The 26,722-nt window shown below is 45.7% G+C and overlaps 2 protein-coding genes across 3 annotated transcripts in view; one reads left to right on the top strand and one right to left on the bottom strand.

The window, feature by feature from the left end:
• Nucleotides 1-376: 376 nt before the first annotated feature.
• On the bottom strand, nucleotides 377-11,386 carry LOC130124428 (peptidase inhibitor 15-like). Its single transcript, XM_056293886.1, has 5 exons — nucleotides 11,174-11,386; nucleotides 5,975-6,093; nucleotides 4,833-4,965; nucleotides 2,242-2,357; nucleotides 377-512 (listed from the first exon to the last, which is right to left on the bottom strand). The coding sequence occupies exons 1-5, from the start codon at nucleotides 11,384-11,386 to the stop codon at nucleotides 377-379; spliced, it is 717 nt and encodes a 238-aa protein (XP_056149861.1).
• Nucleotides 11,387-24,333: 12,947 nt separating this feature from the next.
• Nucleotides 24,334-26,722, top strand: part of LOC130123520 (rap guanine nucleotide exchange factor 4-like) — a 45,539-nt gene continuing 43,150 nt past the window's right edge. For both annotated transcript variants that reach the window (XM_056292708.1, XM_056292707.1), the window contains exon 1: nucleotides 24,334-24,401. In XM_056292708.1, the coding sequence (XP_056148683.1) occupies nucleotides 24,334-24,401 (68 nt within the window). The remainder of the gene's footprint in view (nucleotides 24,402-26,722) is intronic.

Below are 26,722 nucleotides of genomic sequence, written 5' to 3' on the forward strand. Positions count from 1 at the left end.
AATTAAAATAGGGATCGATTGGCCATTAAATAGGGAGAAAAAAGGGAAAAATCAGAAATAAATTTTAGGAAAAAAATTATTTAAATTCAAATATTTGAATTCACAGATTGTTGTTAGCACCATTAGTAACCATTTAAGTATTACTCGACCATCTGTGAGCTGAGATGAGACCTTTTTTTTCCCCATCAAATCTGCGTCCGAGTAGACTCAACAGCCCTTAGCCGCCTTTTTTCAGAAGAGTTGTGCATATATGATTGACTTTTCGTTGACTTTAACAGACTACAGTTATTGATAATAAGACTGCTAAAACCCATCTACATGTAGTCCCTCTCGGTACTCCCCCTCACCTCATTTACCACGTTTCATCATTTTCCATTTATTTGAACCAATACATGTAGTTGGACTGGATGGTTGGGAAGCACATGTTGTTGCTGCAGGAGCCTCCATAGCTGTGTGGGCAGGCCGAACAAGGAACTCCAACACGGTAGGGCGGCTCCCCGATCCAGTTTCCTCTGAAGATAAGATCAATCCATCAATCACATATATCTATATATACATTTTACATATATTTATAGATATATTTATACATGGAACTGTTTCAAACAAGATAGACTGCTGCAGGCCCGAGTCACGTGGGCCTGGTTATCTATAAAGCAAGCACTAAAGCACTAAAGCAGACACTATAATGTTGGAGAATAGCCATGCAAGCAACTAATACTATGCAATACCTAGAGGAGTCAGGTATATAAGCTCCAGAAATGGCATCCCTTTAAGGGATTTTCAAACAGGCTAGTGTCTGACGTTTACCAAGAGTGTTATGAAAAAACAGCAACATCCATGTCATGCAAGTGTTGTGAGCGCAAGGCTGATGAGAGGCGAGGGGAAAATGGAAAGAATGATGTAAGCTAATTGCAGCCCGGCCACAGCTTCAGGTTTAGATTGATGGAAAACACTGATAATCTTAGATGAGCAACTTGCTCGGTCTTCCAGGATGAATAAGAATATGATCAGCAACGTTACACATTTTCTGTTCCATTTTCAGTCCAGTACATGAAATAAGCCACAGTGCAACAGCAGTGGGCATCACCAACAACCAACTAAATCATTCTCCACCTCCGTGTGAGCAGATCCTAGACCTGCTTTGTTCTGTAAATGTCTTAATTGTGGTTTTCAGTTCTTAAGTTCTACCATGATGACTACAACCAACCAGAAGTCGGTAACGCTTTATGGTGAGCTGCTAAATAGTGGTTAATAAATGAGTAATAGGACACTTAAAGTCTTCCAACAAGTGTTGGAAGTAGCCAACTCTTCCAACAAGTGTATATCAATAATTCTCTAATTAACACAGCTTGTGCCCAGTGTCTTCTTAACCTCTTCCTAATAGCATTTATCAAACTAGACTGGCTACATCAAAATATTTGTCCTAGGGGGCGTCCGGGTAGCATAGCGGTCTATTCCATTGCCTGCCAACACGGTAATCCCAGTTTGAATCCCCCTGTTACCTCCGGCTAGGTTGGGCATCCCTACCGACACAATTGGCCGTGTCTGCGGGTGGGAAGCCGGATGTGTCCTGGTCGCTGCACTAGCGTCTCCTCAGGCCAGTCGAGGCGACTGTTCGGGAAGGAGGGGGAACTGGGGGGGGGTGTAGCATGATCCTCCCACGCGCTACGTCCCCCTGGTGAAACTCCTCACCATCAGGGGAAAAGAAGCGGCTGGTGACTCCACATGTATCAGAGGAGGCCTGTGGTAGTCTGCAGCCCTCCCCGGGTCAGCAGAGGGGGTGGAGCAGCGACCGGGACATCCCGGAAGAGCGGGGTAATTGGCCAGATACAACTGGGGAGAAAAAGGTAAAGAACCCCCTCCCCCCCAATTTTTTTTGTCCTAAACTTGATGCCTAAACATTAAACTTTCAGGCTTTTCGTGTCATTATTAACGATTATTTAATAATTATAATATGGTTATTCCCACGTTGACATGTCTGCTAATGTTAACACGCATGTTGTAAGAGCTCATAAGTTCATGTATTAATCAGTATTCACACTGACTCATTATAAAGCATGTCATACTAGTGTTGCTACTTCCACTACTAACTTGTGTTTTTACATTTTTAACATCATCTCTGCGTTTCGATAGGGACAATAAAGGTGACCGGGAGGGAATGAAGAGGCTGTGCAGAAGGTATAAAGTGCAGAGAACACTAAGACACAGACACAGACACAGATACAGAGAGTACCGGCGTACTTGGGTGAGTAGTTGCAGACGAGGTAGGTGGCCTCTCTCCACAGCACTCCCCACACCAGCATGTTAAAACAGGTGTGCACAGCGCAGCCCACCCTGGTGGTGGAGGCCCACACCATCTAAAACAAAGGAAAGAAAAACCACCTTTCACATAAAGTCCTCAACAGTTCTTGGAACAACAGTCTCAACACACTGATACAACCGTGTTCATACTTACCACAAATACCCCAAAAATATCAACCAACAACACAATCTGTGTCTAAAATATCAAAACAACTACCCTTGAAATATGCACACATATTTTTGAGGGGTCCGTTTCAAGAGCGGATGTTGGGGGGGGGGGGTACCCCACAAAAGAAAAAGCAAAAAAAGAGAAACAAAGGAAGGATTCCAGCTGGTTTGCATCAATAACGGTATATTTTGGGGCTTAAAACTCAACATAAAAATAACCCGAACAATTCCCTTCATTAAAAACAGAAACCATGACTCGTTGGCTTTGTGGGCAACTACTATTTTGCCCTGACTAGCACTATGTGTTATGTATCAGCTAACGTAAAAACATCTTACACAATTCCCTCAGATTAAATCAACAACAAAAAGCAATGTCATATTTTGCTTGGGAATGAACAGTGTCTCTGGTAGGTCACCACAAATTGCCCCTGGCACTCTTTCAGCACCACGGACAGCTCAGGTCAGGCCTGGAGAGAGAAGAGACAGGAGAGAGACGGGGAGAGCAAGCTAGAGAGAGGAATTACGATTGGTGGGGGAGGAATAAGTGGGTCGCCGCCTATACACATTGGTGCAGGTGCAGTCATCAGCAGGCCTTTAACAGATGATGGGCCCAAGAAAGAGGTAAATGGGCTGCATTTATATGAAGCTTTTCCAGCTGCAAAAGCCACTCATAGCAATTTACAATCAATGAATGCCTCACATTCACCCATGCACACACACACACACACACACACACACACAAACACACACACGCACCAGTGGTGGTGTCAACCATAGAAAGGTAACAACCAGCTCATCGGCAGCAGTTAAGGGTTAGGTGTCTTGCTCAAGGACACCTTGATGTTTTTGCAAGGAGGAGCCGGGGCTCGAACCAGCAACACTTCCAGTTACCGGACGACCTGCTCTAGCTCCAAGCCGCTGTTGGTCACTTTTGGGAGTGTATTTGGACGTTTTGTTTTCTTGTGTAATATTTTCTGTTTTTCAGCACCGCTAGGATGGGTCCCAGAAAGTTGAATCTGGACACAAGGTTTAGTGGGAGAAACGTTTCCTCACTCATCTAAGTGACCTCTTCAGTCTCAAGCTGACTGCAGGTGTCCCCCGCCCTTATAAACAATACGGTAGCCTAACGACCGAAACCAGTGATTGGTTTCATGTGCAAATTGCCGTGACCATTAATTAGAGTTCCAATGGCCATGTGTACTATTCACAGAGGATTGGGGAATGTTTGCAATCACAGCATTGTAAGATGGTGACAGGTGTACTCTTAGCCTCCCCCCCCCCCGGCTCAGGGATGGTCGTTCCCTTTTCACATAGATGGCCTCTTTCACTCCCCATTCAAACCAGCGTTCCTCCCTATCAAGGATGTGCACGTCCTCATCCCTGAAAGAGTGGCCACTGGCCTGCAGATGGGTGTAGACTGCAGAGTCCTGGCCTGACGTGTTAGCTCTCCTGTGTTGTGCCGTCCTCTTGGCCAGCGTCTGTTTGGTTTCCCTGATGTGCAAGTCACGGCAATCCTCCTATATTGCTCTGTTTGTTCCGGGGGACCCGATCCTTGGGATGGACCAATTTCTGGTGCAACATGTTTTGGGATTTGAAAGCAACTGAGACGCAGTGTTTGGAAAATATGCGTCTCAACTGTTTCGACACTCCCGCCACATACAGAATCACCACTGGTTTAATTAAGTTTAGGCAGCTGTTGTCCTTCTCCTCACTTTGATCGGCTGGTGCACTGTTTGGGCATCTTCCTGGCTCTGACAAACGCCCAGTTAGGATAACCACACTTGTCCCGGGCCCGTTTAATGTAGTACTTAATGTAATGCTTAATTTGGGATTAAGTCAGCGCATTTCTCTTGTCTCTGCTGATGTTGAATCGGTTCATCTTTCTGGGCTTTCCTTACCTGGATTACTGAGCATGCATCAAGACTAGGATGGGTGTGTTTCCTTTTCCCCTCACTGACATGGACCTTCACTGACTGCTGTATTGGACAGGTCAAGTCAAGTTCAGTGATTGTTCAGATGTCAGCCGAGCGCCCACTAGTGGTGGTTCTCGTGTGTCATCATTGAATGACATAACCAGGGCTCGCCACAATATATATGTTTAAAAAAAAGTGGGTGAATTATTCAATTCTTGCATGTCAGTCAGGGGCACTTTTGGAGGGCGGGGCCCATTTCAATTGAAACGGGTGAAACATAGCGAAAGCCGCCAGTGCTCTACAGCAGTTTGTAATGACAAGATAGTCATTCTGTCGCATCATAACCTCCCACACTGCCTGGTGGCAGAGGCTTACTTCCTCTTACCAATTTCAGAAAAAGAAAAAAAAACCATTAAGAGCATTCCATCACATGCTGATCACCTCTTTTACCTGGGTGTAGTGCGCACACATGGGCCCATTGCAGCGCATTGGGCAGCTGGGGTTGCAGAAGCGAGGGTAGGGGAACACATAGTCCTTTACCTCATCATACCAGGGCTTGACCAGCTGCAGGATTGAACGATAACTGTGGAGATAAGAGAATTAAGAGTTCACACTGAGGCAATACCATAAATCCAGTGGTACTGACTATGTACTATAATAGCTTGACTTAGTTAAGATGGTACTCGTCAATTGTTAAGTATGTGCAAGTTAAAGATGAATAAAGTCCTGCTGAACAACTAATCACATTGCATGTCAGGGTTTTTGGTTAGCCATAGCTCAGCATAGTGTGTATTTGTCATAATGTCAGTTATGTCAACTGGAACACAACTGATAGCATAAACCTAGAATAGGCTAGACTGTAGTGCATTGCTAACTAAGGCTGTGGTGTGGTTCAAGCACTCCACTGGAAAAACCCTTTGGGAGCGTTAAGGGAATTCATTTTACAAAATAAGTGATTCAACAATAAGCCCAGACCTAAATCAACTATCCCTATTTAGGATGGTGTACTTCACTGACTGTAAAAAAAAGCGCTCAGAGGGGCTGAAAGCAACAGTTCAGTTTCAAAGTCAAACACGAAGACAAGAGTGTCGTGGAGAATCTGCCCCTGCCCACCAAAACCGCATATGAATATATAGATCTAGATGTTAAGTGGATACAGGGGTGCTTTATTTGACAACTGTGCTGCTCCCGATTCTCCACGTCCCCCCATAAACACTCAAACCACACATGACTTGCCACAGACTTCCAATCTATTGACCTCCAATCAATAGACTGGGCCCCTGCAACAACCAAGGTGTGCTGTGTGTGGTGATATCTCCGTCACTGAATTTCACTTGAGTACATTTACCCTCTGCTGTAAATTACTGGTCACATTTTTGGCAGTGACTTTAATGACATATGTTAGAAAGAGAGGGGTTTTTTTCTTAGGTATTTGTTGATGTTTTTTCTGAGTCAATGTTGAAAAACATTTTTTAACTTGTGTTGGAGATCATGATCTGCAAGTGTCCTTCGAGTCCTACTTTTTCTCTTAAAATTCATGGGGCCCTGTGTTTTGTACGTATGCAAGTATCTCTTTAAGTACGTTCCCTTACCCTCCTGTCCTGACAGCCAAGTTTTGCCCATAGAATTTGAGAAAGTAAGCAGGGCCATGCTCCCAAAGACAGGTTGCAGCCCAGGCTTCAGCCATTCTCGCCAAACCATCGTCCCATACCTGTTCAATTAAACATTTACAATTGTAGATTGGGACAAAGCAGTTGTTACAGTGTCAAGATAAGGCCACATAGAATTAATAGCAAACAAAATTTAGCATTGTAAAGAAAAAATATGTAAAATTTGAAAGCAACAGAAAGCTAGGGTTTTTTTTAATCTGTCTCCTATGAGGAAACATAAGTAAATTAGCGATGTTTGTAAAAAAAAAAAGTCCATTGCCTTGATACCAGTGCACAGGAAATTACGCCCACTACGAGGCATTATGGAGAGGTGTTTTTTATTTGCAGAAGAAAAATACTAGTTATCCTGGATGTAACTCCACTTCTATGACTACATGCATAGCCCTCTAATGGGCTTTGCTATTGGTTCGCCCTTGATAAACATCTTTGCACTCACCCAATCAGGTGGTAGGGACCACACAGCTCCCCACCCCCTATAACACCTTTGTGTCTCCGCTGCTCGTCTTACCTGGAAACTCAGCAACAAAGACTGGGACTTGTGGTTAGAGGGCTACACATTACGCGGAACTGGAGTTACATTCAGGGTAACTACTATTTCCATGTTATCCAAAGGAATTGAATCGAGTGCAACTGGACTTGGTATATATCCGTGAAGACATTTCGCCTCTCATCCAAGAGGCTTCATCTGTTCATGCCTTTCTGACTAGACCAAGCTAGTCTGACTGGCTGGTGATGAAACTCAGATATTTATCCTCTTTGGAGTCGTTATCAGAGCTATTGATGCCCATGGCTCTTTGTGTTCAGATGTTTAGCAACGCCCGTCGTTATCAGAGCTATTGATGTGCATGGCTCTTTGTGATCCGATGTTAAGCAGCAACAGTCGTTGGGGGTGGTCATGAGTCGTTGGAGCCGTTAGTGACCGACTGTTGTTCTTGGAGGCTAGGCTTCTTGAGTCTCCTGGGTAGAGATGAAAGGACAGCATTGTAAGTGGGCGATAGATGGTGTCGCAGACCTCCTCCTCTGTTGTGACATGTTGGATGACCAAGACTGTGTGGCTTCCGGTTCCTGCCGTGATGTGGCGAGAATCCGCTAGTCGCCGATGTACGTCTAGATTCTTACCCCTTTCACCCTGATGGTCCCAGCACCCTCTCCACACATTTGGAGAAAGTGCGTGGAGCCAGGGAGTATCTGAATGGGAGACGGTTCTATTGATAGATCCATTCTCCTACCGCAAAACACGGGAACTTCCTGTGATGCGGCTGTATGGGGACATGGAAATACACATCGGTCAAATCTATGGCTGTCATCCAGTCCCCTGGCTAGATGCATTCCAAAAGCAGCTTGACCGTCAGCATGCTAAAATGTCTTTGCATAATGTAGCTGTTCAGGGTGCACAGGTCCAAAATCAGTCTCATGCCCTGGCTGGGAAACTGTCATTATGGCTCCCCTGCAGAGGAGTGCGGTTATTTTGCCCAACAATGCCACCCTCTCAGCGGTAGTGGAGAGGGAGGTCTAAAGTACGCCACTGAAAGGAGGAGAGTGCCAGCAGAACTGTAGTGCAAAGCCCTTTCTCAGTGGGGAAGCCAGGTGGGGAGAGGACCGCATAGCTGCACTCATGTTGGGTGACAATCCGTGAGCGACAGCACAAGAGGTTTGGCAGGGAGTACTAAAACAGGCCCACCCACCCCATCTGTTCCGTCATTGGAAGGAACAGCCGAAAGGGCTGACAATCGGCTAATGCCAACAATGACTCAGCCACTTCCCTCACTTCATCCTCCGGTGCCGGTCACAGGGGACAACAGAAAGAGATCAGCTCTGGGGCCAGGCGAAGAAACAGTGTGTAAACCAGTAATTTTTTACACAGAAGTAGAAGGACAAAAACTCACCTTAGAAGGCAGTAGGGTTGCCAACTCATTGAAATAGAAATAAGGACCAGGGGACAGGGACGGGGGTTGGATGGACGGGATGGCATGGCATGGCATAACAAATATAATGTGCCTTACACTATACATACATACACACACACACACACACACACACACACACACACACACACACACATATATATATATATATATATATATATATATATATATATATATATATATATTATACATAATAAGGAACGATTCCTTATTTTAAGGAACAGTTGGCAACCTTAGTTCAAGGCAGTGAGCTAGCTCGTCTGGGAAGCTGCTCGGTAGCCATCTTGTCTTGGTCATCATCATTGTCCTGTACCGCAAGGGTAGATGGGATTACCTGCACACAGCCCTCACAACCGAAGTCACTGGTAAACATGGAAGTGTGGAAAAGTAAGGATGGTAGCCATCATTAGGCCCGAGTAAAGCTAAAGGTTCAACCTTGGGCCATTTGCTAACTGGCGCTGGGATGGAGTTGCCCATGGTAGAAACCCCCTAAGTGGTGTCCCTCGCACATGCACTCCTAGCTCGGGATGTGTGCATTGAGGAAAGGTGGCGACAATTTAACCAAAGTGAAATAAAAAGCCTATTAGCCTTAGAAGAAGCTAGAAGGCCAATGTTAGCTTCTTTAGCCCTACCAGACGCCAATGTAACTAGCCGGCGGCAGGTAGCCACATTAGCCTTGCTAACTACCATTGAGGCTAGTAGGCCATGTTTAGCCAGATTAGCACCTCTGGTATCTAATAGTGCAGTTAGCCGCATTAGCTTCTAATGAATGTGGAGTGGAGGCCAGGGAAGTGCGGGCAATGTGCTCTGACTGCCTCTTATTCGCCTCACCTAAGGGAGAAGGGGAGACATCCCCTCCAGCCTAGGTGGGGCGCTTCTCACGGCTGTTAGCACTAGCATTTGAAACATCCTGTGTATCAGAGTGTGTAATGCTTAGGACCGCTCTTTTTTAAAGGATGTAATGGGTGGGATAACGCCCTTTATTATACCCAGAGACAGAGACATTCTGTCTCCATCCAGGGACTGCAGAACAAATGGGGCTGCCGCCCCTGTCGCATGCCTGGTTGAGACAGTGGGGTGGGGGAGCTTGAGCAGGCCGAGGGTGGCTAGCACTGGTGGTGGTCCTGTCCCAAGTCCTCTCCCCGGAGAAGCAGCGATGGAGGGGCCTCAGCTACTGACGTTGCTGTTGCTGCATTTGAGTAGGGGCTGCTGGGGTCAAAGATGGGATCCCACCTGCTCCAGCGCCTTCCAGGCCGTTTCCAACCGTTTGACAAACACCTGGATGTCCGGGCTAAAGAGGGTTTTACGAGAGAGAGGCGTGTTAAGCAGAAGGTGCCATTCGCGCTCTTTCGGGGAGGACAGGCCCAGCCAAAGGTGCCTGTAGCCCACTTGCACTGCGAAAATGGCGCTGCCACCCAGATTTAGCACTGAGCAGAGATGCATACTCATACTGCACGTAGTGGAAAAGTGGTGCCATCTTGGGGCACACACCACATTTTCGAGGTCTACCACATGGTTGAGCATGGAGGCCAATACTGAAGTTGTCCAGGGGGGCAGAGAAGGGTGGAGCCAGTGGAAGCAAAGTTGTGATCCTTTAGGTGGCCACAGCAAACAGGCTGAGCAGGTCATCAAGTGGATACCGATGTGCCACCAGCGGATCCTCATCGAGGAAGAGGGAAGCCGGATCCTCCCCCTTGTCCCCCGTAGAAACAACCGTCATCCTCCTCTTCGTAGTCGTCCCAGGGTTTGGAGCGTGCTGTTGCCCCTTCATGTGCCGGCATCTAGCCGGCGTGGAAGAGGCAGACGGACTCAAAAAAACTGCTGACTCTCCCACTCCTCCCGAGGGAGAGAGAGGAAGGCAGGGCAGGTCTCGAACTCCTGGTGCCGCCAACCAAGGCAGGCGAAGCAGGACTGGTAGCCGTCCAGAAGCAACATCCAAGCAGTATAAGCGGAACAGGTCTTAGGGAAGCAGTAGACATCTTAAAGCTGGAACACTGGAGGGTGACAGGGAACTCACAGCCAAGATCCGTAGCTCAGGTGGCAGAGTGAAAAAGGGAGACAAGCAGCGGAGATGTAAGGGGTTTTATAGGGGTTGGGGCGATGTGTGACCCCTACCACTTGATTTGGCAGTGAGTACAAAGATCTTTCTCTGGTGCCGAGGCGGAGCTTCGATGGGGGTAAACCAATGTAAACTACTAATAAGACACGTTAGCCCCTAGCTAACGGGTCTGACCCTTTAGTCGAGCGGTTGGTGATGTCGCCTTGTGGTGCAGTACACCCCGTATCGAATCCCGCACCGGGCAAGAAAATAACCGGTTACATTGGTGGCAGCGGTGGGATCCGGAAGTGTGCAGATCCTCAGAAGTCTCTTCGGAGCGCGGGAATAACAAAGCGCGAGGGCGCGCTTCCGGGGAGGGTGACGACTGTAAACTACTAATAAGACACGTTAGCCCCTAGCTAACGGGTCTGACCCTTTAGTCGAGCGGTTAGCGATGTCGCCTTGTGGTGCAGTACACCCCGTGTCGAATCCCGCACCGGGCGAAAAAATAACCGGTTACACCAATAGCGAAGCCCGTTAGAGGGCAGAGCAGAAGTCTGAACCATCTACCAACCATGCACATGACCATCAGAAACTTTCTGTGCATGTCGTTGACATTTATCCATGGTAAATATTGCAGGCATCGCGAAAAATGTGCCATTGTCAATAGCACACGCCAACAAACAGGAAACTGGTATGACCGCTGCAGTAGAAACCGGAAGTCAGTGGACTACAGTTATGTACAAAGTCGATTATATCGTAGTTTTAGTCGTGTGGTATTTATTTGGTGAATAACTATACCCGGTCTTGTCTTTTCCTCTGTCGAGACACCTTTGCATGACGATTTCAAAAGTAAGAGAGTAACCAACGGTTAGCCTCCTGACATAAAGTTTGCCTAGTTGCCTAGCAACGTGTTCACGCGACTTTACCGCTTGAACGTCACGCACGTCGTGTGCTCGACTTCCTGTGTCGAAACCACAAAATCTGAGACATCTAAATGTTGTTTTTTTTTGGGTGAGACAATGAGTAGCTTTGCATTTAAAAAAACACAAATGTCTGCAAAGTATTTCGGGAATCGACCCCCAGACGCTCTTTTCGGATCCACGTATAGCCCAACAGTTTTGGAAACGCCGCCAGCGACAAGGAGAAAGTCCTTACCATGAACTCCATATTTGCTGCAGGTGGAAAGACGCTGGCTCTCACTTGGTTGTGGTAGTCCAGAATGGCAACCATGTCGCTTTGCGTGATGTACCGTTTGGTCCTGGACCTGGGAGAGACCGATGACTCCGTGGAGTTGATGATCCATCCGCCCTGTCCGCAGGTTGCGCACAGCATCAGTGCTGCGGCGCACCAGAAACACGCGCTGGACATGGCTCAGCGTCTTGACCACCAGTCAGGTGCAAAGAAACGCTCTGCACTTCTGTCTGCTCTGTTTTATTCAACCGGCTTTAGTAAGAGAGTTCAGTGCTTGTTTTGCAAAGGTCGATATATATAATAAAAAAAAATACATCGTTGTGCCTTAAAAGTCCTTTGAGTTCAGTCCTCCACCCTCTTCACAGTACCTCCCTTTGGGTTTGGTCAAGGCAGATCGTGGTACGCTCTTATCTCTCTGCATCTTACTACGACCTCACCCAGATATCACACACGTCCTCGCAGACTGCGTGTAAACCTGTGCGCGACGTAATCAGCCTGTCGTTGTCCAAATGCCGAGGTGTCGATGTTCATTTGAGTTTTTCCTGGACGTGTTTTGATCCTCTGCTGCTTTACTTCATGCTGCGCTAGTATTTTATACATGTCAACCTATCTTTTCTGTTGTGTTTTATTCTGCTTTTAATGTTCTTGTTTTCCCCGTCCTTTTCAGTATGTGAAGCACTTTGTAACTTTGTTTTGAAGTGTTATACAAATAAACCTTATTATTTGTTAATTATTATTAATATTATTATTATTATTGTTATTATTAATAGTAGTAGTTGTTGTAATAGTAGTAATTGTTGTAGTCATAGTAGCAGTAGTAGTAGTAATAGTAGTAGTTGTAATAGCAGTGGTAGTAGTTGTAATAGTAGTAGTAGTTGTTGTAATAGCAGTGGTAGTAGTTGTAGTAGTTGTAGTAGTAGTAGTTGTAATAGCAGTGGTAGTAATTGTAGTAGTAGTAGTTGTTGTAATAGCAGTGGTAGTAGTTGTAGTAGTTGTAGTAGTTGTAGTAGTAGTAGTTGTAATAGCAGTGGTAGTAATTGTAGTAGTAGTAGTAGTTGTAATAGCAGTGGTAGTAGTTGTAGTAGTAGTAGTAGTAGTAGTAGTAGTAGAATCAGCAGCACTTTTAAAAATGCCTATACATAATTGAGAAGTGTGATATTTGGGTAATGCAAGGTAAGAGTAAAACTGGGTGAAATTCTAACGGAATTTAATTTTTTAAGTTTTATCCTTTAGCTGTAGATGCTCAGTCAAAATAAAATGCCATAGGAAGTTTGCCATATTCAATCTAATAAGGAAGGATCTTCTATTCTAAAAAAAAAAACTACATTTTCTTTTTCCATTTTCATCTGACTGCAACAGTATTGACCTAAATTTCCAACAAGTGCATGGCACGTGCTGCAGCTGATTTTTGAGCAGTTTTAGGTCACGGGGAGGAAATGTCAAACTGAGGACAGAACACAGCTTCGGGATGACCCCGTTACCTATATTTGATGTTCTAACATACTCACGAGAGAGTGCATCTTATCAGATACTGCCCTCTCTCCCATTTACCACACCACATATAGTGTCTAGATGTCTGTCAGGGCCCTCCGTTGTGTTGTTAACATACATATCGACAGGCCTCACGCTGTGACGCTGTTATACAAAGCCCTCCTGACTGGGAATTACATGAAGCCTTTGGTTTCTTTGCAAAGCAAAATGCTCCTTTCCCCCCATAAACGGTAATGGTTAGTTTCAAATAGGATGCAATTACAATCTATATTTGATAAGTTACGGACTGTCGGCTTCTTGTTGTAAAATACAACATTAAAATTTATGTGAGATTTTATATGCACCGAGGCTGCAAGGTAGCGAGAGCCCTGTTTTAAAAAAAAGCTATGAAAAACCTGCACTCTGTAAAACTCATACTTTTCACCTAACCATTATTTTTTTTCTGTTCCTTGTGAGGTTACATGCAAAAGGTGTCTTTTCACTTATTTAGATTTGCATCAAGATACTACAAGCCTAAAACATGACGTAATGTGTTTAAAAAAAAGAAGAAGAAGAAGAAAAAAAGCCGAGACAATCTTGGCTGCGGTTGAACAGTGACGGAATGGAAAAGTTTCATCGTCCCCTTTTTAGGCCAATATCTGCCAAGTTGCAGAGTGGACTATAATTTTTCTTGGCAAGTTGAAGGGGAAATCAAGGATCTGGCCCCCTCCTGCCCCCTGTAAAGAAAAACATCTGCACCCTAAAAGAACCTGCGGTTGACATTATGAAGAATAGTTACTGACCTGCTGCACTTATACAGACTGTTTACAGAGCTCGAATAGAAGAGCGACGAACGAAAGCCACTTAATTTTGTCATTTTACTCTTACAACGAATTATTTTCTTACAATTAAATGTTAAACGCATTGAACCCATCCTATTGTATAGGAGCAGTGGGCAGCTGCAGCACCCGGGGACCAACTCCAGCTCTTCTTTCCACTGCCTTGCTCAGGGGCACAGGCAGGAGTATTAACCCTAACATGCATGTCTTTTTGATGGCGGGAGGAAACCGGAGCACACGGAGGAAATCCACACAGACACGGGGAGAACATGCAAACTCCACACAGAAAGGACCTGGGACGGCCTGGGGTTCGAACCCAGGACCTTCTCTTGCTGTGAGGCAACAGTGCTGACCACTGGGCCGTCGAATAGAGTAGAATGTAAACGAACCACACACACACACACACACACACACACACACACACACACACACACACACACACCCACACACACACACACACACAAATCACGACTCACATTTTAGAGCCATTTATAGAGGATTGTACTCCAGGAATGTAACTAAAATGAAATATCAGTGCAGCCATCTGTTTGTGTTTGCAGGTGAGACGGGCTGTGTGCCAACAGTGTTACTACTCCCCCCCACTTTTTTTCTCCCTAATTGCACCTGGCCAATCACCCTACTCTCCCCGCCTGACCAGAGGAGGCGCTAGTGCAGCGACCAGGACACATACCCACATCTGGCTTCCCACCCGCAGACACGGCCAATTGTGTCTGTAGGGACGCCCGACCAAGCTGGAGGTAATACAGGGATTCGAACCAGCGATCCCTGTGTTGGCAGGAAACGGACTAGACCGCTACACTACCCAGATGCCCGGCAGTGTTACTACTTCGTTAAATATCAATGAGGCGTTGCTAAACGTGGCTTAGCCCAAAGTTGACCCAAAGAGGGAACTCCCAGATTGTATTCATGTTACGTACACATCAGAGGGCCGGCCAGCCGTCAGGCAATGGAGACACAAATGTGTGTTGTTTAGTTTCTGGACATTTGCATTTTTGTTACCTGGAAATACCTGGAAATTGTTTATACCGATGTCTTTCTTCCTGCTGCTCAATGAACTCCCTCCTCCCAGCAGAGATGCGGTCTCTGGTGATGGCCATGCCACCCAATATTCAAGCAAGTTTTGAGCAGATTTCTGCAAAAAAAAAAAACAGGGACTTGAACTCCCAGATCTCCCACCCTTTGCCACAAGTTATGTAGCGATCAGTAATTAATGAGGCAACTAGGATTTTAAAGCCAAAGCTGAGTGGGTCTGTAACCAGCCCCTGTGTGACAGTCCAGGAATAACCAGTCTGGGGTTAGAGTTACTACATGTCCAGCCCTAATTTAGATGTAAACTTAAATACTTTTCAATTCCACATATTTTAGCTTGCAGGTTGTCATGTGTCCAATTCATTTCCCACGAGACAGTGGGTTGTTCTCTCTCCTACTTCAACCCTATACACCATGAAGCTATCAGACTACATCCACACTGCAGACCTTAATGCTCAATTTCCCATTTTCTGCTCAGTTTCCTTTTTGTGTGTGTGTGTGTGTGTGTGTGTGTGTGTGTGTCACTTTTCATATTCATTTGTGAGAACAGACGTCTGACCTGAAACGCTCATACATAAAACAAATGCCCACCAGCAGGTTTGTCATGGCAGTACACAACTGCGGTGCGTATATGTGCCCTTGAGTTTAGCTTGAGTAGAGTATTCTCCACAAACAATGAATTCCCTGTTTTCCCACCGACTTCAGTCAATACTGTCCTCCATCTTCCCCACCCCCACCCCCTTTTTTTCCCCCCAATTGCTGCTCTGCCCCCTCTGCCGATCCGGGGAGGGCTGCAGACTACCACATGCCTCCTCTGATACATGTGGAGTCGCCAGCCGCCTCTTTTCACATGACAGTGAGGAGTTTCGCCAGGGGGACGTAGCGCGTGGGAGGATTACGCTATTCCCACCCCCCCGAACAGGCACCTGGACTGACCAGTGGAGGCGCTAGTGCAGCGACCAGGACACATACCCACATCCGGCTTCCCACCCACAGACATGGCCAGTTGTGTCTGTAGGGACGCCCGGCCAAGCCGTAGGTAACATGGGGGTTCGAACCGGGATCCCCGTGTTGGTAGGAAACGGGATAGACCACTATGCTACCTGGACCCCCCTGTCCTCCATCTCCATCTTTTTCCTGTCTGGTCTGATCAATCCATCGAGCTATGGTGGTGGGCTATGTTGAGCCCACCAATACAGAGAGATGATAGTATTGATCCGTGGGACATAAGATCCTCATTAGTTCTGATTTTACTGTTCAGACTGAGACAGCCACATGCCCCACATATTGTGATCGAGGAGCACTTACAAAACCGGCCCATATCGTAAATGAAAAGGTGTGTTCATATATGTCTTATTGTGTTTACTCTGCTCTAAAAAATATAACCCCTGCGCAATTGAGAAGAAAAGAAAGAAGCACGTCAGTCAGGTCGGTCAGAATAAAGCTAAATATAAAGTGTGGATTGAACATAGCCTTCAATGGCGGTAGGCCATTTGGCTCTGACTGCACATGCATTACACAAATTACTGGTTATATCCCTGACAGCAGGCGGCCAGGAGTAACAATGCACCCCTTTTATTTTGGTACACAGTCTCCATGTGTGTTTGCATGTCATGCATTGGAGAATATATTCAATATATGCATTCTGACCGCCATCTCAAGGACAAAGTGTAGCATCCTGTTTGATCCGATAGTACTGTATATAATCAACCCTTGTGTATATATCTGAAGATTGTTGTGTTTTTGTGTTGTTATTCTATGTTAAGTACACTGAGAGAAACAAAATTGGAGCCAAATTCCATGTGTGTGCAAACTTACATGACCAATAAATCTGATTCTGATTCTGATTTGGACTGACTCAACTCCATATACACTCACCGGCCACTTTATTAGGCACACCTGTCCAACTGCTCGTTAACGCAAATTTCTAATCAGCCAATCACATGGCAGCAACTCAATGCATTTAGGCATGTAGACATGGTCAAGACGATCTGCTGCAGTTCAAACCGAGCATCAGAATGGGGAAGAAAGGTGATTTAAGTGACTTTGAACGTGGCATGGTTGTTGGTGCCAGACGGGCCGGTCTGAGCATTTCAGAAACTGCTGATCTACTGGGATTTTCACGCACAACCATCTCTAGGGTTTACAGAGAATGGTCAGAAAAAGAGAAAATATCCAGTGAGCGGCAGTTCTGTGGGCGAAAATGCCTTGTTGATGCCAGAGGTCAGAGGAGAATGGCCAGACTGGTTCGAGCTGATAGAAAGGCAACAGTAACTCAAATAACCACTCATTACAACCGAGGTATGCAGAAGAGCATCTCTGAACGCACAACACGTCGAACCTTGAGGCAGATGGGCTACAGCAGCAGAAGACCACACCGGGTGCCACTCCTGTCAGCTAAGAACAGGAAGCTGAGGCTACAATTCGCACAGGCTCACCAAAATTGGACAATAGAAGATTGGAAAAACGTTGCCTGGTCTGATGAGTCTCGATTTCTGCTGCGACATTCGGATGGTAGGGTCAGAATTTGGCGTCAACAACATGAAAGCATGGATCCATCCTGCCTGGTATCAACGGTTCAGGCTGCTGGTGGTGGTGTAATGGTGTGGGGGATATTTTCTTGGCACACTTTGGGCCCCTTAGTACCAATTGAGCATCGTGTCAACGCCACAGCCTACCTGAGTATTGTTGCTGACCATGTCCATCCCTTTATGACCACAGTGTTCCCATCTTCTGATGGCTACTTCCAGCAGGATAATGCGCCATGTCATAAAGCTCGAATTATCTCAGACTGGTTTCTTGAACATGACAATGAGTTCACTGTACTCAAATGGCCTCCACAGTCAACAGATCTCAATCCAATAGAGCACCTTTGGGATGTGGTGGACCGGGAGATTCGCATCATGGATGTGCAGCCGACAAATCTGCAGCAACTGCGTGATGCTATCAGGTCAATATGGACCAAACTCTCTGAGGAATGTTTCCAGTACCTTGTTGAATCTATGCCACGAAGGATTAAGGCAGTTCTGAAGGCAAAAGGGGGTCCAACCCGGTACTAGCAAGGTGTACCTAATAAAGTGGCCAGTGAGTGTATAGCGGCTTATTGTCTGATAGATATTAATGAAACAGCATCCATCCATCAATCCATCCATCCATTCATTCATTCATCCATCCATCAATCCATCCATCCATCCATCCGTCCATCCATCCATCCATCCATCCAAGCCTATCCCAGCAGTCATCCCACGTGTAAATACAGCCGGCTTACTGTTGCCTCACAACAAGAAGGTCCTGGGTTCGAACCCCAGGCCGTCCCAGGTCCTTTCTGAGTAGAGTTTGCATGTTCTCCCCGTGTCTGCGTGGGTGTCCTTCCACCATCAAAAGACATGCATGTTATTGTCATGTGTAGAATACAATGAAATTCTTGTGCTCTAGCTCTCTCTGCCTTAACACAAAGGACACAAAGACAATGGACACAAAGGACACACCATCCCCCCAAAAACCCAAACAAAACACTGCAGACCTACATAGACTATGCAAGCAGTGAATTCATATATAATACATGATAACACAACAATACAAGGTGCATAGGGATGGATGCGTCAGGTGTTCAGCAACCTGACTGCCTGTGGAAAGAAACTATTACTGAGATGGGGGGGGTGTGATTTGATGCTTCGGTAACATTTTTAGATGGAAGGTGTGAGAACAGAACATGAGCGGGGTGGCTGGTGTCCTTAATGATGTTTTGGGCTTTCCTTTTGCAGCGAGTGGTGTAAATATCATGAAGCTGTGCTAGATCCATGCCAATGATTTTTGCTGTTGTCTTTCCAGTCCTTTGCAGCAGTCTGCAGTGCTGAGCAGTCAGGTTGCCAAACCACACTGATACAGCCTGTCAAGACACTCTCCATGGTACTGCCATAAAAGCTCATAAGAGGTTTGGTGCTCAAGCCAAAAATCTTGAGACGCCTCAGAAAACACAATCTCTGCTGTGCCTTCTTCAGGATGCAACTGGTGTTAAGAGACCACGTGAGGGTGTCTGTGATGTGTACACCGAGAAGCCTGAAACGCCACAGTTTCAACAGATTTTATTTTTTATTTTATTTTTATTTTTATATATGTATGTATAAAATGCCCTTTGATGACCTGGCGGCCTTTCTAGGGTGTCTCCCTGCCTACCGCCCAATGACTGCTGGGATAGACTCCAGCATCCCCGCGACCCTGAGAGCAGGATAAGCGGTTTGGATAATGGAATGGGAATGGATGGATACTTTAATGATCCCTGTAGGGAAATTACACTCTGCATTTAAGCCATCCTAGCTGTGTAGCTAGGAGCAGTGGGCAGCCGCTGTGCAGCACCCGGGGACCAACTCCAGTTGGTCTTGCCATGCCTGGATCAGGGACACAGACAGGAGTATTAACCCTAACATGCATGTCTTTCTGATGGTGGGGGAAACCGGTGCACCCGGAGAAAACCCACCACAAACATGCAAACTCCACACAGAGGACGACCTGGGATGACCCCAAGTTTGGACAACCCCGGGGTTCGAACCCAGGACCTTCTTGCTGTGAGGCGACAGTGCTAACCACTGTGCCACTGTGCTACCCAATGACCCATTGATGACCCACTGATGGAAATAGGAACGTATTTTCTCTGATCTTTCTAAAGTCAGCAGTGATTTATTTTGCTTATTGGTATTTAGAGAGATGTTGTTGTCATGGCACCATATGGTTAATCTTCCACTTCCCTCTTATAGGTCCTCTCATCACTGTCGCTTATTAGTCCGGAATGCTGAAGAGAAACAGTGCACCCTATAGAATAGAAATTATAACTTCACTCAGGGTTTGGGCTGCATCCTGGGAGAATACATACGTTGCTCTTGAGCAATTGTTGATATACAATAGCGCAAGAAGTACAGAAGAACGTCTACCAGTCATAGATAAGATCCATTTTAATTTTTCAGAAAAGATGAAGAGAATGGCCTTGGTTGTGTCAGCAAACAGACCATTTTTTCACAAACCTTTTGTCATTTCCTCAGCGGTAAAAGATTTTAACAAAAGCCGATTAAGGCAGTTTTAAGTAGCAGATTGAGGTCAAAGAGCATTCTTACTAGCTGGAATTAAATTAGCTGGAACTGATTCTGGATGTACTGCAAGGCAGAACAGAGTTATGTTAGGGCAGGGAGAGAAAAAAAATAGTGTGTGTTTTGCCTCTACAACCCTATTCAAATCTCTCAACTCTTATTACATCTCGAGAGACTCTGTAAACTCCCCTATTTGAAAGCCATCCATACATGTTTCTATTGGACTCACACTGGTGTCATTTCTGAAAGATATCTGTGCAATTCGTGAATAATCAGAGGGGAGACAAGCCAAAAATTAAACTTTATCAATGCACCTTAAACAAAATTGCCCAAAAAAGGCAAATAGAAACAGCTTTTTAAAACATGCCTTTTATCACTTACGTCTCCTGTTAGTGAAAAGCAAGAAAATATAAGAGCGATGAAAAGGTTACCACAGTGTAAAGGAATGCACTGGATTTCATAGCTGGCCTGCAAGGCATGGTGGGTATTTGAGTCCGCCCTGGCCTCGATAGTAATGAAGTCATTTGAAAAATTGATCAAAAACCCACTGCAAATTTGCATAAAGAACCAAGAGGGGGCTTCGGGATGCCACACTAACTCTACTCAGCTACCCGTGCAAGCACCTCGAAAGCTCTAACAACCATGCAAGATGATCCTTTGTGGGCTTTTCATCTGCCTTCGACCCCGTACAGCCACATCTGCCTGTCCAGTAGCTCACAGACATATGTGGCGTGGACAGTGCTGTTGTTGGCTGGACTCTAGACTTCCTCACGTGCAGGACGCAAAGACCGAGAGTAGATGATAAATGTTCTGAGCTGTCTATAGCATCCACTGGCCCTCCTCTACTGTGCATACTGTACAGTAATGGCGTATAAAAACCGCCATGTCTTGACGTTGGCTGATGATGCAGTCATAGTGAGCCTGCTAAACAAGCCAAGAAATTTGCCACGGTCCTGTTGACTATTTTTCAAATTGGTGTCATGAGTCATTTTTAGTACTGAATGGGTCATAGGCTGAGGATATGTGTATTGATTTTAGACGTTCTCACCCCTCTCCTGTCAGTACAGTGATTGATGGCCAGAATATAGAAATAGTGGAGTCGTACAAGTTTCTGGGAGCTATACTAGACAATAAACTGACATTTGAGAGTAATACTGACACGGTATACAAGAAAAGCCAGCAGCATCTCTTTTGTCCCAGCTTGACAGGACCATGATGACAATGTTTTATACTGATCTTTCACCGAGTCCGTGCTCACTTTCTCCTTTATCTGCTGGTATCCATCTCTCAAAGGAAAACACAAACGTGTACCCAATAAGGTGGTTAATGACTGCAGCAAATTAACTGGCGCTGCACAGAAGTCTCTGCAGGACCTTTCAGACAAACAGTTGGATGAGAAAGCAGAATCCATCAGGTCTGATTGTTCCCATCCTTTACATCAACAGTTTCAGTTTCGGCCATCTGGTACCCTCCTCAGACTTCCACCAGCTAAAACCAGCAGATACAAACGCTCCTTTGTACCCTCTGCCATCTGCCTCCCAAACCCTAGGAGGAAAAGGCAGTTATTTGCATAATTTTTTAACTTTTTCTTTTCAAATGGGGCAGCATGGCTCAGGAGGTAGAGTGGGTCGTCTAGTAAATCGGAAGGTCGCTGGTTCGGTCCCCGGCTCCAGAGAGTGCGTCGAAGTGTCCTTGAGCAAGACACTGAACCCCTAACTGCTCCCGATGAGCAGGTTGGTGCCTTGCATGGCAGCCTCCACCATGAATGAATGGATGATGATTTATTTCCAACATGTAAATAAGCAGGATATAACATACAGATAATCCATTGCCGATACTCTGAAGTGATCAACAAATCCACACATCAAACTCAGCGAACAGAACTCCGTATGCATCAGATTATTTGTTACATGTTGGAAAAGGAGTAGGAGGAAGTATACACTTATTTTTCCTACCCCTTCTCACCTACTCTTAAGTTAATTCAGCTACTATACATTTCAAACTCAATTCCCACTGTACTGTACAGTTCACATTCTGCGCAAGTTGTGCTGCACAACACAAACTACTGTGAACAACAGGAGAGAAAAAACCCCCATCAAAAACACATGAGAGAAAGAGAAAGAAATCATCAGTGAGTGAATGTGTGTGTGAATGGGTGAATGGGAGGCGTACACTGTAAAGCTCTTTGAGTGGTCGGTAGACTAGAAAAGTGCTATATAAATGTAGTCCATTTACCATTTATAATTTAATTGTCTAAGTATTTTACTGGGTATTTTTGTTTTTTGGTCTTGGTGCTGTATTTATGTGCACTGTGTTTTATGTGTACCCCTATATATCTCACTGCTGCATAACCAAATGCCCCACTGGGGACAAATAAAGTTATTGATTGATTGATTGATTAGTTGATTGGTTGATTGTCACGACACAACAGAAATTCAAATGGCTGTTCCCCCCTTTAATGTATGTGTATTTTGTCAGTGTCGTGGGGATTGGATCGCTTCAGTGCAAATTTGTGACAGTAAGCTGTGATGATTTTAATATCGCAGCCTTTCCTCTGAATGGCAGCGTTGAAACACAAGTGACGGATGCTGTGAGGAGGTTTGATCTCATGATTTATACATCTCTGAATGTCTGAATTTGAATTGCTTGAATGTTTAGGGAGGCACACTCCTGTTTTAAGCTTGCGTAATGTGTGGGGCTTAAAACAGATGCACTTTGTTATACTGGTACACTTTCTTTGGATTATTGCAGTTTTCACATTTCTAAGAGGGGATGGTTTGAAAAAAAATCATTATATCAAATTGCAATAATCATATCTTAAAAGAATCTCATTATGTATTGAATCAGCCCTTAAACATTTGAATAGGAAGGTAGTACCTGCAGATTTCAAGCTCTTATATTTTGTGAAATGTTGGTTTGTGTGCATGTGCAGTATGCATGCATTTGTGGGCGGGGTGGTAGGATGATGTTTTTTTGTTATAGCTCTATGTTATTTATATTTATTTATTGCCATATATCCATTCCATTATCCAAGCCGCTTATCCCAATTGGGGTCATGGGACGCTGGAGCCTATCCCAGCAGTCATAATAATAATAATAATAATAACAATAATAATTTTATTTATATAGCACTTCATTGTTTTTATTTGTTTTGCTTATAAAGCACATTGTATTTAATGTGCTTTATAAGTAGTTTGACTTGACCTGACATTTATTGCATATGCAAGCCGTGGTGTGAAGCTGTCCGTGAAGATTCGAGACTCATTTTCATCTACCCCCCCTCCCTCATCCTGGTGACAGACCATCCATCATGGCTGTGGTGACAGGCTGCTTCTCTGCCCCGTTCTCCCCCATGTTAGCTGCAGCTGGGTGCACTTGGATGGAAACAAACTAAGCGAAACTAACAGTGCCTTGCCTCTGTTCATATGGGACTTCACAGTGGCCTCGGCATTCTTCAAGACCAGAAAAGTTGCATCTCGCACCAACCCTTATTTGGTCATGTAAAAGGTTCCTGCCTTGAACAATATTCCTATCAGTTTGTTTACAATAGGCCTACAGTAACTCAAATGGGATGGCAGCCTAACTGTTGAGCTCTGCGTAGTTTGACTTCTTGTCTCCACGTTCTTCATCTGGTTGTACAAGACACTGTAAGTGTAAGATCAAGATTATCAAATCATATCCACATGATATATCAAGAGTATTTAGTGTATTATGTAGCCACAAACCAATTTCACTCGCTCGCTCACTCACTCACTCACTCACTCACTCACTCACTCACTCACTCACTCACTCACTCACTCACTCACTCACTCACTCACTCACTCAATCAATCAATCAATCAATCAATCCCAGATAGCAAAATTGTTGTGGCCCAGAACTGTCCCACACCCAACTTTCGTCTTTCTTTCACCCGGCCCACATACCGTGTGGAGTGATGGCACTTGGGCGGTCCGCTCCTGTCTGCCAGGTCTGGGCCAGAACCAAGCCATAGCAACGCCGCATGTGCCACATATCTGTTTTGTGATATTTGGGCCATATTCACCATTTACCACACGGGCCACTTCAGGATCACATCCAGTTTGCATGTTGCCGAGAGCACCGCATCTTTGCCAAAAAAAAGGCCCACATTTGACTTGGCATCTTTGGGCCATATTTGCCATTATACATGTGGGCCACTTCAGGCTCGCATCCATTTTGTCAGGGCCAGAAGAAGGCCATCAGCGCCGCGTCATTCCCTGAAGTGGCCCACATCCGGATGCTATCTAGGATCAATCGATCAATCCATCAATAACTTTATTGTTCTGAATGACAGATTTGTTGCACTGTTAGGATTAAAAACGCAGACCACAAGAACACATAACAAGACCAGCACGCGCCGACATCGACTTAAAAGCCGCTGTGAAGATTCACAGCATCGCAGGGGTGAAAGAGCAGCAGCGCCTCGTTGTAACAACGGTGCAGAAGAAAGTCAAATTACCATCACGACAGGCTGACGCACGTCACATCGCCATGCATGTGGAGTCACCCTGACCCCACAGCTGACGTCTCGTCAGGGCTCAGCAGCGGAGGGGCGGGGAGGGGACGCGCCGCGACTCCTCTTCATTAACGACCACCGGCCAACCGGGAAGCCCGCTCCTAAAACCAGCCGCAGGGTTTCATTAAAAAAAAAAGACTCCCGGGGAAAATGGTGGCGGTACAGACGTCCCCTAATTCGTCTCCGTCGGCGGAGTGGATCTGTTGTCTGGATAAAAGGTGAGGGGGAATTGACTCACCGTGCATCTTTGACGCATCTGCACCCCCCCCACCCCACCCCCAATCCATCCATGCATCCATCCATTTATCCGCCTCAACGTGATTCATCGTAACCGGCGATCGCTAAGCGTGCACCGTGTGCAGTATCGCAGAGCGGCTTCGCTGCGCGTGCCACGTCTCGTTGCTATGTGTCGTCTTGTCACAGCCTCCGCGCAGCCAGCGACGAAACGGGTTTGTGCGGGAGAGATACGCGTTGTCTTGTCCGTCGCGGTGGCTTCGAGGTTCACCGGGATGGTCAACCCCTGCATGGGCTAAGACGCCCGGGCAGCCGGCGATGAGCATTACAAGCACATGTTGTTATGTGGCTGTTTAAGGCGAACGAGAGTCGTGATCGTATACGTAGATACACAACATCTGTATGTATGTACGGGTGACACTCTTGTCCTGGCGACAGGACGACGCGGTGGTTGTCCCCATTGCAGGAGAGAAGGCTGCTTGGGGGAAGCTGTGCCCTTAGCAGCTGAAGTACGGTGCTAAGGTTTAACGTGTAGTCGAGTTCATTTGATAAGTCAAGTTTATTTGTATAGCTTTAAATAACAGCCGCGGTCTCGGAGTGCAGAGTCTCACACTGGCACAGTGAGAAAAAACCAGGTAGATACAGTAGACGACAACGGACTACACCCTCCATCCTTAGACCCTTGATTCAGATGAGGAAAAACCATGACAGGAAAAAGACCTCGGAGGAAGGAAGAGCATCAGAGGAACCCCTCTTCCAGGGCAGAAAGCATGTATTTCGCAACAGCTGTAAAATCTTTAGGCTCCTACTTGATCAGAGCTGTAAAAAAAAACCTTTCATGACTTGAGTTTTAAGCTGAAAGGAGGGCTTGCACATCTCTACATGATATTCTTTACCATTAAACCCATACATGCTACATGACACCCACACACCAGTATAATATTACTATCTTAGGTAACCATGGGCAACCTGAGACTATAATCTCTCTCATCCTCTCCCGTAGTAAGACAGGGTGGATTCTGACAAACCTCCAACATGGTATTACAAATGAATATTACAAGTGACTATGCCACCTTTCTGCATCAGAAATAGTTGGCATAATACGCCACAGCCTTGCTTTTCCTGATGATGTTTCTCACTAGTTTCATCCATGTTACATATACCCATTTTGTTCTTGCAATCAATTGAATACAATGCTGTTAAAATGGTACTGTGTAGAAAACTGGGTGGAGCCAACCGCCAGGATTGGAGGAGTTTAATTCTTACAAAGCCACACATGCTAAAATAAATAAATGTTAATATCCATGTGCTTTGGATGAAGGCATTCACTGGCTGAGTATGATATATGTTACCTCACATGTAGTTTTTACATTGTAGTTAGCTGTCAATGTGCAAAGCCTCCATTTTCCTGGGCTGGGCGATAACCTCGGACACAATCTTGTTTTAAAGCACTCAGTGCTCCTCAACTATGCACCTCTTATTCAATCAATACCCAGCGCTGCGTCTGCGTGCGAGCATCTGCAGCGTGTCAGTGTTGATGGGACAATGAGAGACAGAGAGGGAAGGAGGAAGACAGAGAGGGGTTAAGGCAGGACTGTCCCTAATATATCTGTCTGACGACATTTATTACCAGTGAGTGTGACGTATGTGACATAAGATCTGATCTTTTTGTGAGTATACAATATTGCCAGGAGCAGGTCATGGACAATGCAGCAGTCAACACTTTAAACAGTGGTTCAGAGACCAGGGCCGTATTAACGCTTCACCGTGCCCCTGGGCACCAATATTTAAGTTGCCCCCCCATCCCCCAGTGGTTTGAACGGTAGTATAGAATCACTGTGATCGGTCAATATTTGTGCCCGAAATAACTGAGGCAAAATAGCATTCATCCGCAACTCGCCTAGGAGAGCAATTACTTGAGGACAGCGGAAACAGGCGTCCATGCGTTGTTTTGAGTTTCTCTCTGTCAGACATTCAGAGATTCCTACATGGGCTCAAAGCTGGATGAACGGTCCCTTGATGTAGGCCTGTCAGTTTTCACGAACCAGGGTCCGCAGCACGTAATAGACTACAGTAGAGCGCACGGTAGCCTGCAGCTGGATGCGCGAGCTCTGTGCAGCTGGAAAAGCACAGCTGCCTACGCCGCTGTGAAAATCCTCTGATCGGCCAGCGTAGTCCTGTTTAGAGCCTGTGCGTACTCTTGGATGTAGCGTGAAAATTACACAACTCAGACGAAATGATGTGAGATGGCGTTATAGATACAGGAAATCGCAAAGCGCCCTTCAGTTGGTTCATGATCATATTG

Source organism: Lampris incognitus, chromosome 14 (assembly GCF_029633865.1).
Source record: "Lampris incognitus isolate fLamInc1 chromosome 14, fLamInc1.hap2, whole genome shotgun sequence".
Taxonomy (NCBI): Eukaryota; Metazoa; Chordata; class Actinopteri; order Lampriformes; family Lampridae; genus Lampris; species Lampris incognitus.

What these genes read in the sequence shown, in the direction of transcription:
- LOC130124428 (XM_056293886.1), bottom strand. Translation starts at nt 11,386, where the DNA reads ATGTCCAGCGCGTGTTTCTGGTGCGCCGCAGCACTGATGCTGTGCGCA. An exon ending in TTGGCTGTCAGGACAGGAGG is followed by an intron (nt 4,966 to 5,974) that starts GTAAGGGAACGT and finishes TTATCTCCACAG; the next exon opens with TTATCGTTCAATCCTGCAGC. An exon ending in TGTGTGCGCACTACACCCAG is followed by an intron (nt 2,358 to 4,832) that starts GTAAAAGAGGTG and finishes CCTTTGTTTTAG; the next exon opens with ATGGTGTGGGCCTCCACCAC.